Raw genomic sequence first — 24,159 nt, forward strand, 5'->3', positions numbered from 1 at the left:
CCTTAATACATTCAGCAATAAGCAAAAATTTAAATATCTAAAAAATAATAAACTATATAATAGTACACCTAAAATATACCTATCATTTCTGTTTCATGTTTAAGCTTTGTTATTGGTAAATAGGTATTCTGGATTTTCATACCTTCCTGCTAATGCCACTATTTTATTATTATGTAACATCTACTGTGTCTGGTGTATTTCTTTACTCTGAAGTCGGCTTTCTTCTGATACTAATATAGCTATTCCTATTTCATATATGTTTGGATGATGTGTTGTTTTGTCTTATATTTTAAAGTACATCATTAATCCCCAGCATGCCATGCCAGTCCTGCCCCTTGGGCACACTGAGAAAGCAATTGAGACTGGGCTCGGTGGCATGTGCCTGTAATCCCAGTGCTTGGGAGGCTAAAAACAGGAGAATCACTATGACTCTGATCTACATAGTGAGATCTTGTACACCCTGTAGACCCTGTTCTCATTTCATTTAAAAAATTAAGTAAAAATAAAATAAATAAAGATCATTATTAATTTTTTTCCATGTCAGGGATTGAACTTGGGACCTTTTACTTGACAGGCAGGTGCTTATGTCACTGAGCTATCTCCCCAGCGCTTATCATTAAATTTGAAGCAAGTTTTTTTGTATACAGCACCTACTTGGGTTATTTTTTAATCCATTCTGTCAGTATTCATCTTTGTATATAGACCATTTAAGAATAATATAAATGTCAATAAGTTAATGTTTGGTGATACACTCATATATCATTTTGTATTTGTTCTCTCTTTTTTTAATGTATTTAGTACAGGGTCTATAGGGTCTCACTACATAGATCAGACTCATAATGATTCTCCTGCTTTTAGCCTCCCAAGTGCTGGGATTACAAGTGTGTGCCAGCACGCCCAGTCTCAATCACTGTCTCAGTGTGCCCTGGGGGTGGGGCTGGCAAGGCACACTGTGGATTGAACCCCCATCCCTGCGCTCTGCCTAAGCTGGTGCTTTAGTCCACTGAGCTATCTGGCCATCCCTGTGTTTGTTCTGTTGTTCATTTCTCTATTTGCTTGTTTCTTGTAGGTTGCTTAAATATTTAAAAAAAATTTCCTCTGATTTGAATGTTACATTTTGAGTATTCCTTGTATAGATTCTTGACTATTATAGATACTTTCTTCTAAGTACATATGTTACCAATGTTACTGAAGTCTTGGCTTTATATTGTTAAGAGTCTAAGATGTCTGCTTTTCCTGCATGTTGTGACACAACTCTGAGTATGAGGAAGAGATGTTGTCGTGGTTTGGTGTTTTTGCAAGGTACACAACACAATAGAGGACATATTTTATAAGACTTTTATAATGAATCACCCAAATAACTATACAGAAAGAGTGAGGGAAATCTGTACACATACTTAAGACCAAATACTTCAGCTAAGGCCCTGGATCCTAATATCCAGCTGAAGACCTAGGCCTCGTACTAATACATCCTTCAAGTCCATCTGGAGGCCTAGAGCCCACGGCAGTGTCTCACGCAGGCCTGTTTCACAGCTTTTCACTGGGAAGGTCCACAGGTCAGTGGTGGGAGCTCAGGTCTGGGGCCTCTGGGATCCTTGCCAGCAGGCTGGGGGCTCTGAGCTGGGTCCAGGAAGCAGCACTCAAGGTAAGAACCAGAACTCCCTTGAAGGGTGCCACAGCCAGCCTCAGCAACAGAGAAGTCCTGAGCTCCTGTGAGGATGAGGAAAGCTGAATGGCCACCAGGAAAGCCAGAGTGACAAGCTTCTCCATGAGGCTGACCAGTGCTCCATTGTCCCCTCCAGAGCCAGGAAGCGATGCTCATGATGAGGGCCAGAGCTCCCCCAAAATGAACCATTCTCAGCAACAACAAAGTCCCAAGCTCCTCCTCTGATGAGAACAGCCAAGTTCTCAATGAAGGCCAGGATGACAAGGTCCTCCAGCAGAGGGACCTTTTTCCTCCAGCTCAGAAAAAGCAGCTTCCAACAGCTTCTCTAACAGCCTCTCAAGTTCTGCCTCTTATGATGAGGGCAACAATCCTCAGGTGGGCCTCCTACACCCAGCCCCACACTAGTTCAGTTCAGCCCGGTGTAACAAGTTGACCACCAGTTGGCAATCACCATAGATGGGCGATAGTTATTGCCAGATGGAGTAGAAACCCAAGTTCTCCTCTTGACACCTAGGATGGAAACAGGGTACTCGTGATCTCTGAGCAAAAGCGACCATTCTGAAACTGCTCTAGAACTGCACTAAGGCCGTGCTCCCCGAGTGGTTAAGATTGACTTGTTCCTGTTCCTCATGACTGCTGCTGACACCACACAGGAAAGTTACGTCCTAGCTGCCACTGGAGTATGCTGAAATGTGTCGCTTTGCTTGCTATGTTCCTCTTACAACACCCTAGAAGAAGAGAAGGAGAAAATTGTCACTGCTGCAGGAAGATGAAAATCTAGGCACACAACACAGACTTCACCGGCAAGGCAGTAAATATTTTTGGCTTGCAGACCATCAAGTGTCTGCTGCAGTGGCTTAACTCTGTTGTTAGTATGGGAGTAGACATCGCAACACATGATCAAGTGAGCACAGTTGTGTTGCAATAAATTCTTACTTACAAAAGCAGTCAGTGGGTTGGAAGAGGCCCACGAACTTAGCTTGCATTCTCAGGTCTAAGTGACTGCTGCTTTGTGAGGCTGTGAAGAGCCCCATTCTTACTCAAGGAAACCAGTGTAATAGCTCCCACGGGACCTTACTGTCCACCTCTGGAAACTTTTATTACAGTGTGTGGAGTGTAGAATAGTCCCAGCATCTCCTAGGTAGGGGACAGGGATGCCTATAAACGTCAGGCAGTCCCCAGGGCTGGCTGTCACAGCAAGTAGTTGCCTGGCTTCAGCCAACCCAGTTCCAAGTTTGGGACTCTGCTCTAAAAGTGCTGTGATAATTTTATCTTGGAAAACATCATATTGGGCTTTATCCCACTGGTATTAAACTCATGGATTCAAATAGTTGAAAAGTATAAGTGTGTTAGAAAACTATGAATGCTGGAAGGCAGTACATAAACCACAGATCATTTAAAGCTGTATCGTAACATTGCATATGTAACAGGCTCGACAGACTGGGCCCTGTTACAGTATCCACCGACCTCTTGCACATTAAGAGTGAGGTCCAGTGCTTGGTGTTCCTTTTGAAAATTTGGAGAAATCCTTTACTTCATTTTTTACATACTTCAACCCATTGCCCAGATAATGCACGAGGCTGCCACATTTTAGTGAAAAGTGAGACAAAATAAAGTTCTGTAGCAGATAGAGCAGCGTCTGTGGCTGGTGGAGTATGAGGAAAGCAGTATTCTCCAGAGTGAAATCATCATGAAGACTTTACAGATTGTTTTTCTTTCTTTCTTTCTTTCTTTCTTTCTTTCTTTCTTTCTTTCTTTCTTTCTTTTTTTTTTTTGTCTTTTTGAGACAGAGTCTCACTATGAAGTTCAGGCTGGCCTTGAGCTACCTTGTAGTCCAGGCTTGGTCTCAAACTCACAGTGCTCCTCCTGCCTCAGCCTCTCAGGGCTGGGATTACAGGTGTGTCTCACCATGCCTGGGCTGACCCTATGTTTTTGGAGTAACACCGCTGCAACGCTTATAGGCAAGTAGTTCTTGAGTTATTTCCAGGGACGTGTAGGTTGAGCATAAATGCAATTACCAGTGCCATGAGACCAGAATTTCACAGGACGGAATATTTTTTTATTTGTTGTCATAGATCAGAAGATTTACAAGGGTAAACTGGTAGATAAAATAGCAGGTACTGTTAGCTATGGAATGCCTGGCTAACTGCATGAGCACCATCCCACTCCACTGCTGGTTGGAAGGCCTTGCATTCCCTCCTCTGAAGGTGGAGGGAGGTTGTCATGCTGGGTAGAAGTAGGCATGGCCTCATTAGCATCAACTGAGTTGCTCACTGGGCCTGCCTCACAAAAATTTTTCTGTTATCTGGCTAGCAGAGGAGTAAGTGTAGGCTGGTTTACAGAGTTTGCGATGTATGCTAGCATCTGCCACAAGTGGGCATCTCTGAACAACAGCTCCAATCAGTCATATTCCTTTAAGGTAATGTTTAATAGGAACCCTATAATCCCAGCACTGGGGAGGCTGAGGCATGGTGTGGTGGAGGTTCACCATGAGTTCAAGACCAGTCTTAATTATGTAGCAAGTCCCTGCCTCAGAAAAATAAAATAAACAAGAAAATAGAAACTCAGGTTTTTTTTTTTTTTTTTTTCAGTTTTTAAAATTGCTTGATTGATTTGGTACAGGGCCTCTTTATGCAGCTCAGACTCATAGTGATCCTCTTGTCTCAGCCTCCCCAGCTCCGGGATTACAGGTGTGTGCCACCATACCCAATTTTGGGGCCGACACAATGTCCCTGGGGTTCCTGGTCCAGCATGGCATGTGGTACCAGGGATCGAACCTGGGTCCTTGTACTTGCCAGGCAGGCTCTTAGATAGCTGAGCTATGTCCCCAGCCCAGAAACCCAGTTTTAACAGAAGGAAAGAAGCCCTGGGGTACAGATCAATATGCATAAACAACAGTGTTAGATCAGGTAGCCAGATAAGAGCTTGGAAGAAACAAAAATGAAAACTGCTTGAAAGGTCTAAGACTGTCTTGCTGTGGGATGTCCCCTGTGCTTCTTGGAATGGGCCGGGGTGTAAGGATAATTTGGTATGTGGCAGCGATCACTTGAAGGCATCAGTTATGGAAGAGGCTCTGTCTCCCAAAGAGCAAGCCTGGGCAGTCTGCCCAGAGAATGTGTTTTATCCTGACTACTGTAGTAGTTGCAGAATTGTCCCAAATAACAGTAGCCATAATGACATTAAAGGAGCTAAGCATGAGTTAAAACTCAGGAACTTTGCTTCAGGAAGACTGGTTTATCTACCTCCGCTGCAGACCGTTTACCTGATTTACTACCCATGAGGCGGATCCTGAGTCCTCCAAGGCAAACAGATCAGCCAATATATGCCTGCTCTGATTGCAGTTTGTCTTTCTGAGATAAACCCATATTTTGGGTAGGAATTTTCTATAACAGCCTATGGTATGTCTAGCAACATCCAACATTTGCCTTAGGTAATATCGTACTCATTCTCATTGTATCGTATACCATGTCACTTCTGTGTAAGAAACTCATTGGAAGCACAGGGTAAAGACCCCTCATGAAATCCATTTGTCTGTAGAATTGTATCTGTGGAGAATTTTTTTTCTTTTTGTATTTTAGGGAGGGTCTACAGGGTGTTCAGGGTCTCACTACTAGATCAGACTTGTAGTGATCTTCCTGTTTACAGCCTCCCAAGAGCTGGGATTACAGTCACACACTACCAAGCCCAGTCTCAATCGCTGTCTCAGTGTGCCCTGGAGGAGGAAGGGCTGGTACGGTAGGCCTGGAGATTGAACCCCCAGCCCCTGTGCCTGCCTGCAGGTGCTTTAATCTGCTGAGCTATTTTGGCAGTCCTTGTGGAGCTCTGATTTGCAGAATAATTTGTTTCCCTCCTTAATGCATGCATGCATTGAAGTGGAAGCCACTGTGGTGGTAGGTCTTCTGTAACCACAGGGCACAGGGTTGAAAATAAAGAATGGGATTGATGGATACACCTCAGTCCTTTGCTGCATAGTCTCTTCCATGGAACTTTGGCTTCCTGCCCTTGGTCTTGTTGAATGCTAGCATCCAACGGATAAATTCTTGCATCGTGGAACACAGGCCTTATTCCCTCAAATTCAAGACTGACTGTCTGTTAATTATGTTTTTTCTACATACAACGTGAGCAAAGAGAGAAGAGGGTCTCTGTGCCGGCAGAGTCAGTGGGGTGGAGAATAGATACCAAGGGAAAACTGAATTGTGCCTTTTTTAAAATGTATTTGGTACAGGGTCTCATTGCGCAGCTCAGACTCATAGTGATCCTCCTGTTTTCAGCCTCCTCAGCGTTGGGATCACAGGCGTGCACCATCACGCCTTGATCGTTGCCCGCTCAGCATGCCCCGGGGCGGGGCTGGTGCAGCATGCGGTACTGCGCTTGCCTAAGCAGGCACTTAGTCTGCTGAGTGAGTTGTTTCTTTACAGTGGCAAGCAACAATATATTTTGGAAAGAGAAGTCTTAGTAGGGTGCTCCTTAACATCTCCTAACCAACAGTGCACTTGTTAAAAACAAACAAACAAACAAACAAAATTCCATAGCCCAATAAATACAGATCAGCTGAAGACCCGGGAAAGGCTATGTCAAATCCCAGTCTGACTGAGATGTAGCAGTGGTTCAGAGAACAGGAATGGGCTGGTAGCACGGGGAGCTTGTCTTTCAGGCTCTGACCTACAGAGGGAGAGCTATAGTGCTCCATGCTGACGCTCTCTCCTTACTTTCTCTGCCACCTCATTTGAAGACAGCTGATGGTGGCCAACATTTCGGGGCTAACATTTCGGGGACCTTTCCCACAGTGTCAAGTGGGAGAGTGATCAGGTTGACAGTATTCTGTGACAGTACTTGGCCAATAATTATGTGAATTCATTATACGAGATAGAATTGTTGCTGTCATGACTCCCCCAGAAATGGGACCCGGGGACCAAAGAGAGAGAAACTCTCAGAGACAGCCCCGTGGATGTGTACAGTAGTTCAGGACCTACTCCACAGAACGAGCCCAGGGAACACCCTGTTGTCTTTGAGCTTGCCTTGCTTAGCAGCTGACAGCATTTGAAGCTGTGACTGTGTAGCTAACTCATGGGTAGTGACCGCGGCTTCTTGCCGGCCGGCATGTCCTGGCTGCCGCTAGCACCACAAGTACCAGGGCTTCTCTGGGATAGCTGGAGGAGTTTCCTTGACTCCAGTGAAGCCCGCCAGTCTTTCCTTTCTGTCTGGATGAACCAGAGGCCGCCCTAGCCTGTGGATGTGTCTTAGAATGTGGAGAAACTGGAGGGGTGTGTGTGTGTGTGTGTGTGTGTGTGTGTGTGTGTGTGTGTGTGTGTGTTTGATAGGTTACTTAGGACATTTAGGTCAGGAATTCAGAACATCTCTGTGAACATTTTTATCAAGATAAAGACCTGTCAGTTTCCTTATCTATAATGCAAACTCTTGGCCCATCTGTTGGAAGAATGATAAGATTAAAAAAGATTAAAAGAAGAGAGGAAAGGTAAGAAAAGTAATCCAGTATCATGAATTCAAGGACTGTGAGGAAACATAACTGCTGAATAGATTTTTAAAATCTGAGAAAGTCACATGTACATTCTTATACCAAAAATTAAATCTATAGACAGGCTAAATTTAAATATTACATTATGGCTGTTTTTCATTACTTGAGATCTCTGACCTTAATTGGTATTTTCAAAAGTGTGGGGTTGTTTTTAGAGTCCTGCATTATGAGATGTGAGACATTAATGAAGAAAAAAATGTAATGATGAATAATACTGTGTAAAATTTTTCATTTATTATATGCGGTTACATGCTTGTATCAGTTACTATTCTTTATGGTGGGAGCACAAAGTACTTAGTAGCTTTTGTCCACCTGTGCATTCTGAAATAACGGGACATGTGGCATACCCTGCACTGCTGTTATTCTCTGGGAAGGATCTCAAAAGCCCAAATCATATGACCTTGGAGTCGTTTAAGGTCTGGTTGATGGCATGTTTTGGTGCTGATCAACTATGTCCTGTTTGTCTGGCACCTAGGTAGGGAGAATTGAAATATACTCATTTACATTCATACTTTAAAATTTTGTGTCATTTTATTAAAATATTAGATTTTTTAAATCTTTGGATAGTTTGCCGTAAGGTTTTAGTTTTCTTCCCCATACCCTTCCATTATGTGTGTAAGTGACTTCCTTTGGCCAGTTCACACATTTAATAGTTCTGCTGATTTTCTTTCCGAGTCTTTTGGCTCACTTTTCTTATTTTTTGTTCAACAAATATTCTATGGTGTTTGCTAGGTCTAGTCATCTCTGAGCCTTTTTCTATTGTATCTGCATTTTCATGGAGTTTTAATTTTACCTTTTTTTTTTTTTTTTCTGACAGCATGCATTTCACCTGCTCTCTTACCACGTCCTTCTCTGTCACTTCACTTCTGTTTTGCTACGTTTCTTTGCATAAACAGTGACTTCATTCCTGACGAAATGTGTATTTGTAGTTTTCCTCAGCTCGCTGAATTTGTTTTTTGTGGCCAGTGTTCTCTGTTCACTGTGTTAAAATCCCACTGCTCCTTTTGCTCAACGTCTTTCTCGATATCGGGAAGGTCTTTGTTGGCCTAGGTGGGCTTGGGATCCCGGGAGCAGAGTGTGCAGGTGGCATCCAGGCAGGTGGCTTCTCAGATCCCACAAGGAGCCGAGTGACTGAGATGGGCTCTGGGTGAGCTCCTCCCCCTGGACTGTGTTTCCCAGATCAGAGAGGGTCAGAGGCCTCTGTTGGGCTCATCTGTTGCAGGTAAAACATAAACATTTGGGCTTGAGCCTCTTCATCCCATCTTGGAGAAGAATATTTGTCCTGACACAGATCCCAGCCACCTGCTGCCCTTAGGCCTGGCCAAGACCATTCCTGTCCTGAGCCCAGTGTTTGGTGGATTCACACAGTCACAAACATGGAGACTTTATCTTCTTTTTGCAAGTTTTATAAAAAAAAAAAGAAAAAGGCAGGTACCTGGGTAATGGAAAAGTTATTTAGGGGAGAGGAATGTGAGAACACACTAAGGTCCCCAGGCAGAAGATGCTGAGGAAGGTCAGGTACACACGGAGGAAGAGCAACACCCGTTTCTCCTCAGGGCAGAGGCTAGGAGGTAGGGATGGAAGGGGAAGGCACTCTGCGCTGGGGCAACCTGAGAGTCTGCTTTTGCTTACAGGGCCAGAGCCTTAAAGGTCCTGATGCCAGGAATAAAGGAGAATGGGGCCCCTGGGAATCGGAGCTTCTTGCTCCCCAGTCCAAGAGCTTCAGGTGCTCCCTGGGAATCAGAAATCATCCTCACAAATGGGGCTGGAAGAACAGACTCTTGGGCTCCCTTCCAGAACTGGTGGCAAGAGGTCAGGGAGCAGTGTCTGCAGCCTCAGATCCTAGGTCACAGACCTGGGGCTCCAGACCAGAGGTCAGGCTGACCTTGCTGTTTCACTTGTAAATATTCTGACTTGGTCTCTGGACTTCTGTCCTTTTGCTGAAGGCACTAGAGACATCAGCAGGCAAGAGGGACCACTGTTTGCCTGTAAAGTGGCGTCAGAAGCATTCATTTTAAGGCAGCGCTTCTCTAATTCATGCACGACAGAGGGGCTCCCTCTTGTGGTACATCGTTAAACCTCGTGCCTTTCCTCCGGGTTTTCTTTGTAATTGACCAATAATATTTGCAAACGTTTGGGTACGTGTGTACCTGACTGAGAAGAAATGAGTCCATGTGTGCAGAGCCGAATGATCAAACCAGGTAATTAGCATTTCCGAATCCTCTTGTACTTATCATTTATGTTTGGACCTTTAAACTCCTCTCCTCTGGTTCGTCATAAAACGTGCAAGAAGCTGTTGGTAAGTGTAATCTCCCTACTCAGCTACACACCATGCGAGCTTATTTTCTTATCTAACTGTACTTTGATACATCTTATGCATCCTCCCTCTTCTAAATAATGTGGAAAGCTTTTTGTCAGACATTGATTTCCTACTAGAAGTTGGTTTTAACAGTTTCCTCAACTAATCATACAACAGAATATACAGAATGGGTGAATCTAGTTATTTAACAAAATTATTACAACAATGAAATGTAATAATTTTATTTTGTACTTTATTCTTTGGAACTGACGCTTCTGAATGAAATAGTTTTTGGCAGGCAGAACTGTATTCTCTAAAAGATTTTTTTCTTTGCTCTCCCTCTGCATAAGTGAATTTTTCTTTTTGTCTGGCTGTTCAAAATAGTATTCCTTCACTTTAAAGTCCAATAATTTTACAAGAGAATTTCTCTGTTTTTTTGAGACAGGTTCTTACAGTGTTGTCCCGGCTTCCCTTGCACTAATGGCAACCCTCGTGCTTCACCCTCAGAGGTGCTAGCTTTTACATGTGTGCACCACCACGCCCGACTAAAAGGAACTTTCTTTCTTTCTTTCTTTCTTTCTTTCTTTCTTTCTTTCTTTCTTTCTTTCTTTCTTTCTTTCTTTTTTCTTTCTTTCTTTCTTTCTTTCTTTCTTTTTTCTTTCTTTCTTTCTTTCTTTCTTTCTTTCTTTCTTTCTTTCTTCTTTCTTATATAGTACAAGGCCTATAGGATCTCACTGCATAGATCAGACTTACAGCGAGCCTCTTGTTTTCAGCCTCCCAAGCGCTGGGATTACAGGTGTGCACCACCACGCACAGTCTCAAACCTGTCTCAGCATGCCCTGGGGTCAGGGTCAGTACAGCATGCTGGGGATTGAACCCCAGCCACTGTGCTCTGCCTAAGCAGGTGCTTTAGTCCACTGAGCTATCTGGCTGGGCCTGGGAATTTCTTTCTTTCTTATTTTATTTTATTTATTTTTATGTATTTGTTTGCTGCAGGGTCTCACTACTCGCAGCTCAGACTTGTGATCCCTCTGCTTTCAGCCTCCCCAGCACTGGGATTACAGACATGCACCACTATGCCCAATTTGGTGGTCAGCTCAGCACTCCCAGGGGCAGGGCTGGTACAGCATGTGGTGTCGAGGATCAAACCCTGGTCCCTGTGCTTGCCTAAGCAGGCCCATAGTCTGCTCAACTATTTCTCTAGCCTCTTTCTTTTATAAAGATTTTTTAAAAAATAATCTTTATTTATTTGGTGCAAGATCTTGCTACACAACTTGAACTTGTAGTGATCCTCCTGTCTAGGCCTCCCCAGCACTGGGATTTCAGACATGTGCCACCAAACCCGGTTTCAGTGGCTGGCAAGGCAGTCACAGCATGTGGTACTGGGGATTGAACCCAGGTCCTTGCACTTGCCAGACAGGCACTTAGACTGCCAAACTATCTCCCCAGCCCCTCAATAACTTTTAAAAGTTAAAAAAAATGTTTGTTCTTTTTAACTAATGTGATCAGTAGTAATTTAAATTTTATTGTGTGAAGTGCTACTGCAATGTTGGTTGGACTTCATGTTTGTGTATCTCTTTGCTAAAGTAGTATCGAAACCTATACTGTACACTTGACCTAGCAGTACTGTCTTTTCAAACCCATCCTGCAGATGGGATTGCCCAACTGTGTCAAGGTGGATGTAGAATTGTAGGTTCTGGGTACTGTAGCACAGGTCAAGGTTAGAACCCACCTACATGAGAGTCTGAGGCAGGAGGATACGAAGTCTGAGGTCAGTTTGGGCAACCAGTGAGATCCTGCCTCAAAAAGAAATTGTAAGAAAGCATTGGCTGTGGCTCGATGCTAGCGCATGTGCCTTGTGTGGGTGAGGTGTTGCTATTAGTTCTCAATGCTGAAAAATTTCAAAAGTAAGAGGAAAATACATGCCACAAAATTGTAATGGAAGAACGAAAATGAATTAAATATGTATGATAGTATCCATTACATGATTTTAAAATATATACAGTAGGCTAGGAAAATAAATGATGGGAAATTGATGCTGTAGAATATTGTAACAATGCCAGCAATCACATTTTAATAGTTTTAAGTTCAGGCTATAAGATGTCAGTACCTAGGGGCAAATAGGTCAGTAATCCCAGCTACTTGGATGATTGAGGCAGTGGGGTGTGGTGGCACGTGCTTGTAATCTCTGTATTCCAGAGGCTGAAGCAGGAAGATTGCCTTGAGTTTGAGGACATCCTGGGCTACATAGTGAGTTCAAGACCAGCCAGTACTACATAGCAAGACTATCTCAAATTGAAAAAGAATCCCTGGCATGCTGTGCCGGCCCCCTCCCCAGGGCACACTGAGACTGTGATTGAGGCTAGGTGTGGTGGCACATGCCTGTAATCCCAGAGTTTGGGAGGCTGAAAACAGGAGAATCACTATGAGACCAATCTATGTAGTAAGACCCTGTAGACCCTCTTCTAAATACAAAGAAAGAAAGAAAGAAAGAAAGAAGGAAGGAAGGAAGGAAGGAAGGAAGGAAGGAAGGAAGGAAGGAAAAAAGGAAGGAAGGAAGAAAAGCAAACAAGCAAGCAAGCTGAGTCAGAAGAGTTTGAGCCTAGGAGTTTGAGACCAGTCTGAGCAACATAGTAAGTCCTTATCTCAGTAAGAGAAAAAGATGCCAGGATTTGAGTGAAAACTTTAAACCGTTGAATATACAGATAATTATGTGTAGTGTGGTTACAGGTGTGTGGAAATTGAGTGTCTGCAACTTGATTGTAAACGGCCCCACTGCCTGCAGAACTAGATGTAAGTTCAATTTTACCTGCTTCCAAGCTAGGTCGGGCTGAGTAAAGCACGCGCCGGCAGGAGGGAGTTTGGTTTGCTCCTGATACTCTTCTGTGCCGTTTGACATGCTTGCTGTGGCGAGGGAGTTGATGGATAAAGTAGATTGCTGCAATTACAGATACAAGTTATCTGCCAAGATACTTATCAATGCACTATAATATGAACATATAATCTTGGAAGGTATATTTGAAATGTAAGAGTGTGTGTTTTATGCCTGGATTTGCATAACTGTGAGCTTAATTGGATGACTGTGAACTTAGCTTCTTGACACCAGGTAGAAAAATCTCGAGGGGCTGTGCTTACCCATGAGAAAGTAATTAGTCTTCACCTAAATAAAGGAAATGAAAGTGAAATGAACTGAGGCTGTTGTTAAACGTTGATCCCTGAGTAGTTGTGTCAGCTTGAGAGAGAAAGTTTTGGAAATAGTGCTTTTCACAGGCATCTCATTTCGTTAATACTAAATGAGTATAAGAAATATGGATGTAGTGTGATATTCTATCTTTACTCTTAATGTTATTTTTTAAAAAAGATTGCAATCACATCTTAAAGATATCTATTTTTTCCTTTGATGATATTCATAGCAATACCCTAATACCCTAAATTTTTTTTTTTTTTTTTTTTTTTGTACCAGGCATCGAGCTCAGGACCTTGTACTTGCCAGGCAGGTACTTGTGCCTCTGAGCTATATCCCTAGCCCCAACCCTGAATATTGTTTCAAGTTTTGATTTGTTTTTGTTTTTGCGGAACCAGGGATTGAACTCAGGCCCTTGCACTTGCCAGGGAAGCACTCATTCCACTGAGCCATCTCCCTGGCCCCCTGAATATTGTTTCAGAAAACAATTTTTTTTTCCAAAAAAGAAATTTAATAAAACAGTTTGGACTATAAAAGAGAACTAGATGTAAGTTCAATTTTTTTGCTTCATAGTAAATATTTATATTTACTACTTTGGTCAAAATGCTACAATGGGGCTGGTGAGATAGCTCAGTGGACTAAGTGTCTGCTTAGGCAAAGTGCAGGGACCAAGGTTCGATCCCTGGCATCACATGCTGTGTGGCCCTGGAACCTTGGGCATGCCTTGCTGGTCACTGAGACTGGGGTGGTGGCACACACCTGTAATCTCGGCACTGGGGAGGCTGAAAACAGGAGGATCACTTCGAGTCTGAGCTGTGTAGTGAGACCCTATACCAAATACATTGAAAAAAAAATCCTGTAATGTAAGTATGGCTTTCAAATGTATGTAAAGTAAATTATATTGGTTATTTTGAATTTCTGACTTGGGAAAAAAAAAAAAACCTACCTTTTTCTGTCTTAATCTAGAAACTGTAATTCCATGGCACCAGTTGCTTTGATTGTGTTTAGATTGGTTTATTTAAAATTCATTCATTTTTAGGGCCAGCCAAATAGCTCAGTGGATTAAAGTGCCTGCTTAGTCAGACACAGGGGACAGAAGTTCAGTCCCCAGACTACCATGCTGCCCCCACCCCTGGGTGTGCTGAGATGGCAACTGAGACTGGGTGTGGTGGTGCTTGCCTGTAATCCCAGCTCTTGGGAGACTGAACACAGGCAGATCACTATGAGTCTGATCTACATAGTGAGACCCTGTAGACAGACCCTTACTAAAATACAAATAAATGAATAAATAAATAAATCTCATTCATTTTGATTCTTCATGTAATACTTCTTAGTTTTGCTGTATATTTTCTAAGTGCTGGCATGTAACATTTTCCCCTTATTTTCTGTAGTACTCTAAGTAGTTTGAATACCAAAATGAAGTGATTGGAAGAAATAATTAAAGATTATGCTAGACAAGATACTTAAATAATGAGCTGACTTTCTATGAATTGCCTTTTTGTTTTCCACCAAAGATACTTGCTTAGCCAGAAACAGCACGAGCTGCACGTCTTCGAGATCTTCGCTTTCTAACTACCTGTACATCTTCATCCTGGGCCAGCTGTTGCTGGGGGTCGGGGGCACCCCTCTGTACACCCTGGGCACAGCCTTCATCGATGAGTCTGTGCCCACACACAAAGCTTCCCTCTACATAGGTGAGTCCGCTCTTTACTGGAACAGTCTCAGTATCATTTTGTCTTCTTGTTTGTGTAGTGTAGAGTAAAGCATAACATAGGCTTATTAAAAAGTTTCTCACCATGCGGTAGGTGTTTCCATGAGGTAAGTGCAGTGTAATGTTTATGTATTTAATTCCTGACCATCCTATCAAGTCAGGGAATAGAACACCTAGTGGCTGCTCTTGACGTCCTGCTCCGGCTATGCGAACCTTACTGGATGGCATGAGTCATCCAAGCAGCCTTTCGTCTTGGTTGCTTGAATCCCAGACATGGGGTGTGGAGATTGTGACTTACTGGCTCTTGTGTGAACTTCTGGAGTCCACCATATTAGCCACAGAAGGCGTCCAGAAATGCGGTGGAGTTTTCCACAGAACATTAAAATTTTTGAATACATGGCTCATTTTTGTTTGTTCTGTAGTTTAAGTTCCTTGTAAATTATTCCCTGAGGCCTGGAGCTAAATAGACTATGCAAGGCCCAGCATTTAATTATTCAGTTTTCTCTTTATTACTTTATATTATCTTGTTTTATATGGTTACCATATATTATCATAGAGAATTATTGCCCAGTCACTGAATGTTAGTATGCATGTTCATAATATGTGATAAATACTTTTCCTCCTTCCTGTGTCTTCCATTACCACATTCCCTTCTGAACTTCAGAAAGCTTACTATGGAAACTTCTGAAGCAGTTTTATGACTTTAAGTTGATAACTAGTGTCTTCACAATTTTATCAGTGTGGGCCAACTGGAAGCTATTTTTGAAAGTCCATCAACCAAAACAATTTATAAATGACACATTTCCAGCAGGGTTTTTTTGGTCTGTTTTGTGGTGGGCTTTTGCTGTGCAGTTCAGGCTGACCTTGGATTCTCTTTGTAGCTCAGGTTGGCCTCAAACTCAGTGATCCAGCCACTGCCTGCTGGACTGTAGGTGTGCACCACCATGCCGAGCTCCAGCATCTAAATCGTGTACTCTTAGTCCTGAAATATTCTGAGCATGGTTCCTTTATATATGCACACTCAATCCTTTATAAATTATGTACTTGGGTTTTTCTACTAATATATTTTGCATTATAAAGTACAACTATAAAATAAGGTGGTTGAAAGAGAAAGTTCTGTAAAGGCCGGTGAGATATCGCAACAGACTAAACACTTGTTTAGGCAAGTGCAGGGACCAAGGTTCGATCTCCAGCACCACATGCCCTGCCAGGCCAGCCCCTGGTGCTCACTTAGCCGGCAACCGAGACCCGGCGGGGTGGTGTACGCCTGTAATCCTATTGCTGGTGAGGCCGAAAAGAGGAGGATCAGTATGAGTCCAAGCTGCGTAGGGAGATCCTGTACCAAATATAAAAATTAAAAAGAAAAAGGGAAAATAAAATTCTTACTTGTTTTCAGATGAGCTGTGTGTTAGACTTATCTTGTGCATAGGAATTTTTTGACCACCTATGTGCTTAGTTTTGAGTATGAACAAAGTTTATTATTCTCAGCAGCTAATAAAATCTCAAGGATGGTAAAACACTGAATTTTGTTTTGCAAAGCTCTAAATTATATATGGCAAAAATTAAATATTTGACAGACAGCAACTCAACTGAATCCTGCTGTTAGACTTGCTGAGAACAAATGGCTCACTCTTCAGAAACAGACCTGTCCACAGAGCCAGGTTTCACATTTATGTCAGTGCGAAGTAGAGTGCTTTCCACGTGAGGGCAGCGCGGGGAGATGTTACTTCACATCATTTTCTTCCACAAGATTATAAACAATAATTATCATTGTCACCAATGGGATAATGGTAGAGCCGCTACCCCTAACACAGGGGAACGTAACTTTCCATGGATTTTAATTATTGGGTTTATTGTAATTATTATTATAGTCAAACAGCTTTTACAGTGAGTCATGCATGTTAAGTTACTTGACTTAACCATCAACCGAGTAATACCATGCAGAAGCTACTTTTTATGGAAAGCCTGTATAATTTTGATTTAGATCTAGTCATTGAGATTTTTCTACATAAATGATTTTTCTTCCTTCTTATTGCTAGCCAGATAAAGAAAAGGACACGTGGGTATTTCCAATGTCTTTTTTTCTTCTTCTAGGGATTGGCTATTCTATGTCGCTCTTTGGCCCTGCCATCGGCTACGTGTTGGGAGGACAGCTGCTAAACGTATACATTGATTTTGCTGTAGGACAGAGGCAAGGACATTTCTCTTATTTTATTTTTCTTTTCTTTCATAATGCTGACATCATGGGTGGAATGCTTTCATCCTATTTACTCAGAATGGCATGAGGGACGTTTTAGGGGGAATCTTGCATGATACCACTACACCAGCGATGCTGTGGAGGGATGTTTTAGGAAACAAAACTTGACTATACACAATTTTTGAATGATATATTACTTTAAGCTTCATGAATCAATACTATAGCTTCTCCTTATTCATAATTATGGGTGTATAATACAGTAACCTGGTGAAATTAAATTTTTATTTTAAAAAAGAAGTCAATAACAGTTGTATTTTCATTAGATTTATTTAGCCTACATAGATAGCCTCAAGTACTCAAAAGACTATGATTCTCAGAGTAGGGCCTCTGGTAGCTCTTATAATGGCATACTGATACAAATTATGTCACTTTAACAGCTGTGACAATATAATAATAATAGATAACATTAATCCCACACTCTTCTTTTTTTCTTAATTTTATTTATTTATTTATGTGTGTATGTGTGTGTGTGTGGCCAGCTCAGCCCTGGGGGGGGGCGGGGCTGGCTGGCATGTGGTGCTGGGGGATTGAACCGCGGTCCCTGTGTTTTGCTAAGCTTGTTCTAAGTAGGTGCTTTAGACCACTGAGCCATCTCACCAGCCCAATCCCACACTCTTCTAAGCATACATTTTTGTTCTGACATTTTCGTGGTAACTTGCACCACATTATTTTATTTCGCTTACTCCTCCCAACCATCCCATACCACAGTTGATACCTATGCATTAGTAAATGGTCAACTCATGATTTGAGGTAGACTAGTTCACTCCCAAATCCCCCCTTACCACTAAGGTACCTATCCTCTCCTTTTTTAAATGTAGACACTAAGGACCTTGATGAGGCCCCTTATTTTGCCATTGAGCAAGTTGATAGGTCACAACTGCATAACCCTTGGTGTGACCTGAACAATGAATAAGAAAATGTGTCCCTAGATCTCTGTTCTTCCAGTTGCTGGTTGAGGCTAGTGATTTAAACACTATTCAAAGGCATGCAGAAGTAGTGCTGGAAGCACAGAGTCAGGTTTTTAAGAAGTGACATTTAGGGCCGTGGGGATGGCTCAGCAGTCTAAGTGCTACCTAGGCAAGCACAAGGACCTGGGTTAGATCCCCGGTATTACATGCCATGCCAGCCCTGCCCCGGGTGCCCTGAGCCAACCACCAAGACTGGGTGTGGTGGTGCGCTCCTGTAATGCCAGTGCTGGGAGGCTGAAACAACATCGTATTTGTTGGTTGAAAATACTTTCTAAACCTATTTGTGTGTGCTATTGTCAGCACAATGGCTTCATTGAAAGTTGGCTATGATAGCACTACTCTGCTGTCTGCGCTTGAGCTGTAAGCCATATGGTCTTCACAGCTGAGCTGTAATGAGCAAGATGATCTGACCTTTACTTCTGCTTTTCTCTCGTGTAGCGTTGATATCACTAAAGATGACCCTCGATGGCTGGGGGCTTGGTGGATTGGATTTCTTGTGTCCTGGATCTTCGCTTGGTCTTTGATAATACCTTTCTCTTGCTTTCCAAAACATTTACCAGGTAAACTTGTTTTCTTTAAGTTCAAATGTTTTATTCCAATTCTAGGCCAGATGTTGTTTTCTCCACGATAAATATGAAACAGATTCACCTTATTTTATAAAACCTCAATTGTTGGCCTATATACACTTTCACATATTTATATTTATTTTAGAATATATTGACTAACAATCTTAACCTTGACATTTTTCTCTGTTTTTAATTAATAATAAAACTGTTCATGTCTATTACTCAGTAAATTTGTTTATTGTATTTTTTATCAGTTCTTACTTTAAGTGTATGCAAGGTAGAGTATCTTTCAAAATACTAGTTTGTGTTCAGTTAGTCACTCATTCCAAGGACCAACCTGCTTTACATCTTTCATCTTAATTACTTGTAGTCGAAAGTGCAAGTACTTTTATTTTTAGTTTTTATCAAAGTTATGCTGTAGTACCCATTTTTACCAAATTTCATTATTAAAATTTCAATATTAGACTTTTCATAAAAGAAAATTTTCCTTCATGAGATCATGCTTCTGTAATTAAAATGCATACCTATAGAACTATTTTTCTCTAGGTTGAAGGGATGTATTTCCATTGACATTTGCATCAGAATAGATGATTGACTTTTGGAAATAGGCAAATTAAAACTTGACAGAGCATAGGGCCTGGGCTTTGATCCCTGGCCTGCTGTGCCAGCCCCACCCTTGGGGCACGCTGAGATGGAGATTGAGACTGGGTGTGATGGTGCACAACTGTAATCCCAGCACTTGGGGGGCTGAACACAGGAGGATCAGTACGAGTGAGTCCGATATATGTAGTTGAGGCCTTGTAGACCCTGTACTAAATACATAGAAAACAAATAAAAAAATAAAATTTGACAGACCAGAAGTAAATGGACTCATCGATTTCTTTATACGCTGGGCCATGCAATTACTAATTCTGTATGTTGACTGTTTCTTGAGATTTATTCACAGTACCGTTACTGAAAATCAAAGGTTCACGGTGATATATAGCAAATATTATTTATCTGTTAGTCATATTTTTCCCTTAAGGAAGAAGAGAAAAAAGACATAAATACAGTTTATATGTAAATGATTTAAAAAGAACTATTTGATAGGGAGAAAAAATTAAGACTTCAATGGACAAGAGGATGTGTTGGGAGAGAAGTTTTGACGTTTAGACTGGTTGACACTTACTTAGTGTGGATGAAGTCCAGCTCCTAGCTCCCCCTAATGACAAATATCTGAACAGTTTTGTTCACAGAGGGGAACTGATCTCTTGTGTTATGGAATTTATATCATTGTGGAAGTATGTGTCAGTGAAAAAGTAATCCTACTGCTCCGCCATAACAAAGGATAGAGTTTAGGCATTTTTAGATAAGTACACCTTGAGGCCATACTTTTTGTTGTTGTTGTTAGTATTTTTGTATGTATTTGCTATAGGGTCTCACTACGCAGCTCAGACTCATAGTGATCTGCCTGTTTGCAGCCTCTTCAACACTGGGATCACAGGTGTGTGCCACCACGCCCAGTCTCGGTGGCCAGCTCAGTGTGCCTAGGGTGAACCAGCTTGGCCTGTGATGTTGGGGATTGAATCGGGGTCCCTGAGCTTGCCATGCAGGCACTTAGACCTCTGAGCTATCTAGCTGGCTTGAGGCCATACTTTTAACGAAATAAATTAAACACACCTGCTTTAATATTACATTTTTTCTCTTCTGTGAGAAACTTGAAGGGTAAATAAGGATGAAAACAGGTGATAGATATTGGGAAGTAGGAAGAAAGGGACCAGGAGAGGAAGGGAAGGGAGGGGCTAGGGATAAGAAGTAGAAGGGAGTGGAAGGAAAAAAATGAATGAAATGACAGAGCAAATAAGCTTCCTGTATTTGTAGGTACAGCAAAAATTCAAGCTGCAAAAACTTCCCAGACACATCAGAGTAAAAGCAGCGCCTTATCACATCTAGATGAGGATTTCGGGCAAACTATTAAAGACTTTCCAGCAGCTCTAAAGGTACAATAAAATGTTTTCTCTTTTTCTCTTTCTGTCTCTTTCTCTTGCACATGTGTACATATATATGTGTGTGTGCACATGTACATAAGTTGTGTATTTGTACTGTGTACAGAGAGCCATACATTCATTCAAACATGCAATATGCATACATACATTACCACGCAAAATTTTATAATGTATTCTTTTTTTTGAAAGTTAAACCAAGATGACTTTATTATTGCTTAATAAGTGCTCTCATTCAATTCACCTCATCATATCAACTACAGATATTATTTAAGCTTAACAATATGCAAAATGAATTTTTAAAAACATACCATCTAAGCAAATATTTGAGTCATTATACCCTCATTTCCCCATATAATGTATTCTTATTTGCTTACTAACGGCCATTCTAGCTTAGAAACAACTCTTCAAACTGATTTTTTGACATAGGGTCTCACTATGTCGTCCAGTCTGACCTTGAACTCACTATGTAGACCTCACTATGCAACCTGGCTGAGCCTGAACTCTCGGTGATCCTGCTGCCCCAGCCTCTCCAGCACTGGGATTACAGGGGTGCACTGCCACGCCCGGCAGCTTATCATCTCTGGAGGCGGGTCTCACTGTGTAGCCAGGCACCTCAAGCTTGCAGTCTTTCTGCCTTCAGTGCACGGAGTGCGGCAGTTACAGGCTTGCACTACCACACACACACAGCCGGGTTACCTCGTTGCGCTTAAGGTGAAACAATTCCAGGGTAGGAGAACTGAAATTGTGCGAGTTGTTGTATTGGCTCTGTCCATGTTTCATAGTTCTCCATTACCTTTCAGCCTCTCTCCGCTGCCATAGACATGCATGTTGTTGTGTGATTGTTGATAAGTTTAATTCCAACTACTATTACTTTATAAGACTTCTGCTGTGTGTTTTATAAATTCTAATTTACATTATCAATAGCCGTTACTCACTGTTGTTCTTTTCTAATTCCCGTGGCTTTCTGCTTAGGGATTCAGATTCAGGTCTTTATGTGTATAGCCTTTTATTCTTGGACTAGGACATCACTGAAGTATCCTTGACTGATTTTTCTGGCCACATGAATGCTTTTGGATTATTTCCCTTTCATCTCATTAGTCTCTGGGTATTGTTCAGTCTTTTTACTTAAATGTGTGGCATTTGGGAAGTTCCACGCATGCATCTTGACTTGCTATTTCCATGTGTAAGTTTTGTGAATTTTAAAAATCTATGTCTGACTCTAGGAACTATGCTAGTTATGCCTAAGTGGAAGGCTTCAGAGCCCTTGGTCAGTACGGCCAGCTGTGTCAGGTGCCCAGCCTTCCACTCATCTGACGCTCTTGATTCCTGCGTGCTTTCCCTGAGGGGCAGTGCCGTGTCCTGAGCTTAGAGAGCACGGTCCCTGTGCTGCCTTAAGTCCTTCACCTCTTGCGCCCCAGAGTCAGTATAGGTGCTTCCGAAGCAAGCACTAGTGCAGGAAGGAATTCGGAACACAATTTCAGAAATCAAACAAGTGGTAGGTCTGTAGTATGGACATTTCGAATAAGACTGGGGAAGGCAACCTTTGCTTTAAAAAATCAGAAGCAATTAGAGGAGCTCAGCGAGACAGATAGCTCTGTGGCATGAGTGCCTACCTGACTGACACGGAGTCCTGAGTTTGATCTCTGGAACCAACAAATAAAAAAATCAAACAAAAAAATTAGAAAGGTCATTTGTCTATGTCAATAATGTGCACCATTTATAAGGAACAACAGTTAGTATGTTTTCCCCCAAAGCTGTGAACAATATACATAAAATAAAATAATTGAACAAACACAGTGAAACAATTTTATACAACTATCATAATTAATAACAGCCCTGAACACCTAGAATCATATTTTCCCTTTTAGCATGAAAGCAAAAGGGAAACATACTAAAAGGCTTCGCAATTGAAATTGATCAAGAGCAAGAATTTCTTCGAGTCTCCCATGAGGATTTGCTATGGGCTTACTATATTCCAAAAAAAAAAAAAAAAAAAAAAAACAAGTGCAAAAATCTTTCTAATGCTTACAATCTTATATCCCTTGACTGTATTTATTTAGTGTTTCCAGGCTAGCTTTCCATTTTATAATCTTCAAAAATGGCGACATGGATTAAAATGCACCCATATCTAATGCAGTTATTGATCTCTGTGGGTCAGGATAGGGGAGCTCATGGTAAACTACCATGGCCATAACTTTTTTAACTATAATCTTTTTTTTGTTTTGTTTTTTTTTTTGGCTGGCTGACATGGCATCTGGTACTGGGGATTGAACCATAGTCCTCTGCACCTGCCTAAGCTTGACTAAGCAGGCACTTTAGACTGCTGAGCTATCTTGCTGGCCCACGACAAGATTTTTAAATAGGTTTCGCCCTCCCTCCTGGCCCCTTGAGTCTGATAAAGACAAAATCATTTATCAGTCCTTTAGGTGCTCTGTCTAGCAGTTATCCATGGCTGAATTTTTATGGTGTACAAAGCTACAGTTTTTAACAATAAGCACAGAGTGGGCATGGTGACTCCTTGTGCCTACAATCCCAGCACTTGGGAGGCTGAAAACAGGAGGATCACTACAAGTCCAACCTGTGTAGTGACACCCTGTAGATCCTGTACTAAATACATAAAAAAAACAAGCAAACAAAATAAAAAAAACACAGCAGACATGCGCATACACAATTTTAAAAAATAATAAGTACATGGTATGTATTATAATTTTTTGCCATTTGATTGCACTATCATTTGAATGTTACCTTTGCTAATATGATCAGAGTTATTTATTTGGTGAACTGTATTTTTTCTTTAGAATTTGATGAGGAATACTGTCTTTGTATGTTTAGTTCTGTCAACGTCTTCAGAAGCCTTAATTACTACTGGATTTGCTACATTTTTGCCTAAACTTATAGAAAATCAGTTTGGACTGACATCCAGCTTTGCAGCTACCATTGGAGGTGAAGCATTTTCTTTATTCTCTTTTACTCTAATAACTTTCTCTACACAAAAATATAAGTGCGTGTATGTACAGTATTTGGATATCCCACATCCTGAATTTACACCTTACTGTGATTTTTAATTTTCTGAGATCAGTTTATTTTATGGACTCAGGGAGAAAAACCCTGCACACTAAAGAGAAATCTTAAGGTTCACTGTTGACTTTTCCTCAGCGCTTACTTGCTGGAGCTGTTCAGGCATTTATGCATATATTCCTGCGTTGGACAGATAGTTCTATGTGTGACGGCTGCAGGGGAGTTGTCTTGGTGCCTTTTCTCGGTCAGTCCGCGTTACTGAGCGCACTCGGTGCTTTCTCACTGTTTTTCTCCTTAGGAGCTGTTTTAATTCCCGGAGCTGCTCTTGGGCAGATTCTCGGTGGTGTCATCGTTTCAAAGTTCAAAATGACATGTAAACATGCCATGAAGCTCGCCTTGCTCACTTCGGGAGTCGCCCTTGTGCTGACGTTTTTGCTAATTTGTGCCAAATGTAAAAACGAGCCATTCGCAGGTGTCTCTGAGTCCTATAACGGGTATGTATGCTCTTTCGTACCAGTGGCAGAAGAAGAAACTGGGCATCCATTTTAAAATCAAATGATGAGGAACTGACTTTGTGAAAAATATTGAACTTTTAAAAAAGTAGAAAATAAGATGTAAGAGTGTGCTTGTGTGTGTGTGTGTGTGTGTGTGTGTGTGTGTGTGTATAGATTATGTAAGATATCTTCTTACATAATCTGTTTATTCAGAGATTTATCTAAGAAACAATTTCCATGTGCTGGGCAGTGTGCTTGGCTTGGAAGCAAAGACTGGTACAATACAAACTTTGCCTCTGAGAAATTCACATCTGCTGTGGTTTCAATTTGTTTCCTAGTAGTTTGAATATTGGAAGTCATCCTGAATGGGCTGGGGAGATGGCTCAGTGTTCTAAAGCACCTACTTAGAACAAGCTTAGCAAAGCACAGGGACCGCGGTTCAATCCCCCAGCACCACATGCCAGCCAGCCCCGCC

General features: G+C 41.7%; 1 protein-coding gene across 1 annotated transcript in view; it reads left to right on the forward strand.

Annotated features, from left to right (window-relative positions):
- Slco4c1 (solute carrier organic anion transporter family member 4C1) overlaps window positions 1-24,159 on the forward strand; it is a 69,439-nt gene that overhangs the window by 32,301 nt on the left and 12,979 nt on the right. Inside the window, exons 3-8 of the mRNA XM_023708614.1 lie at window positions 14,200-14,379; window positions 16,491-16,587; window positions 18,060-18,181; window positions 20,048-20,166; window positions 22,971-23,115; window positions 23,489-23,684. Coding sequence (XP_023564382.1) covers window positions 14,200-14,379; window positions 16,491-16,587; window positions 18,060-18,181; window positions 20,048-20,166; window positions 22,971-23,115; window positions 23,489-23,684 — 859 coding nt within the window. The remainder of the gene's footprint in view (window positions 1-14,199; window positions 14,380-16,490; window positions 16,588-18,059; window positions 18,182-20,047; window positions 20,167-22,970; window positions 23,116-23,488; window positions 23,685-24,159) is intronic.

Source organism: Octodon degus, unplaced genomic scaffold (assembly GCF_000260255.1).
Source record: "Octodon degus isolate 3935 unplaced genomic scaffold, OctDeg1.0 scaffold00009, whole genome shotgun sequence".
Taxonomy (NCBI): domain Eukaryota; kingdom Metazoa; phylum Chordata; class Mammalia; order Rodentia; family Octodontidae; genus Octodon; species Octodon degus.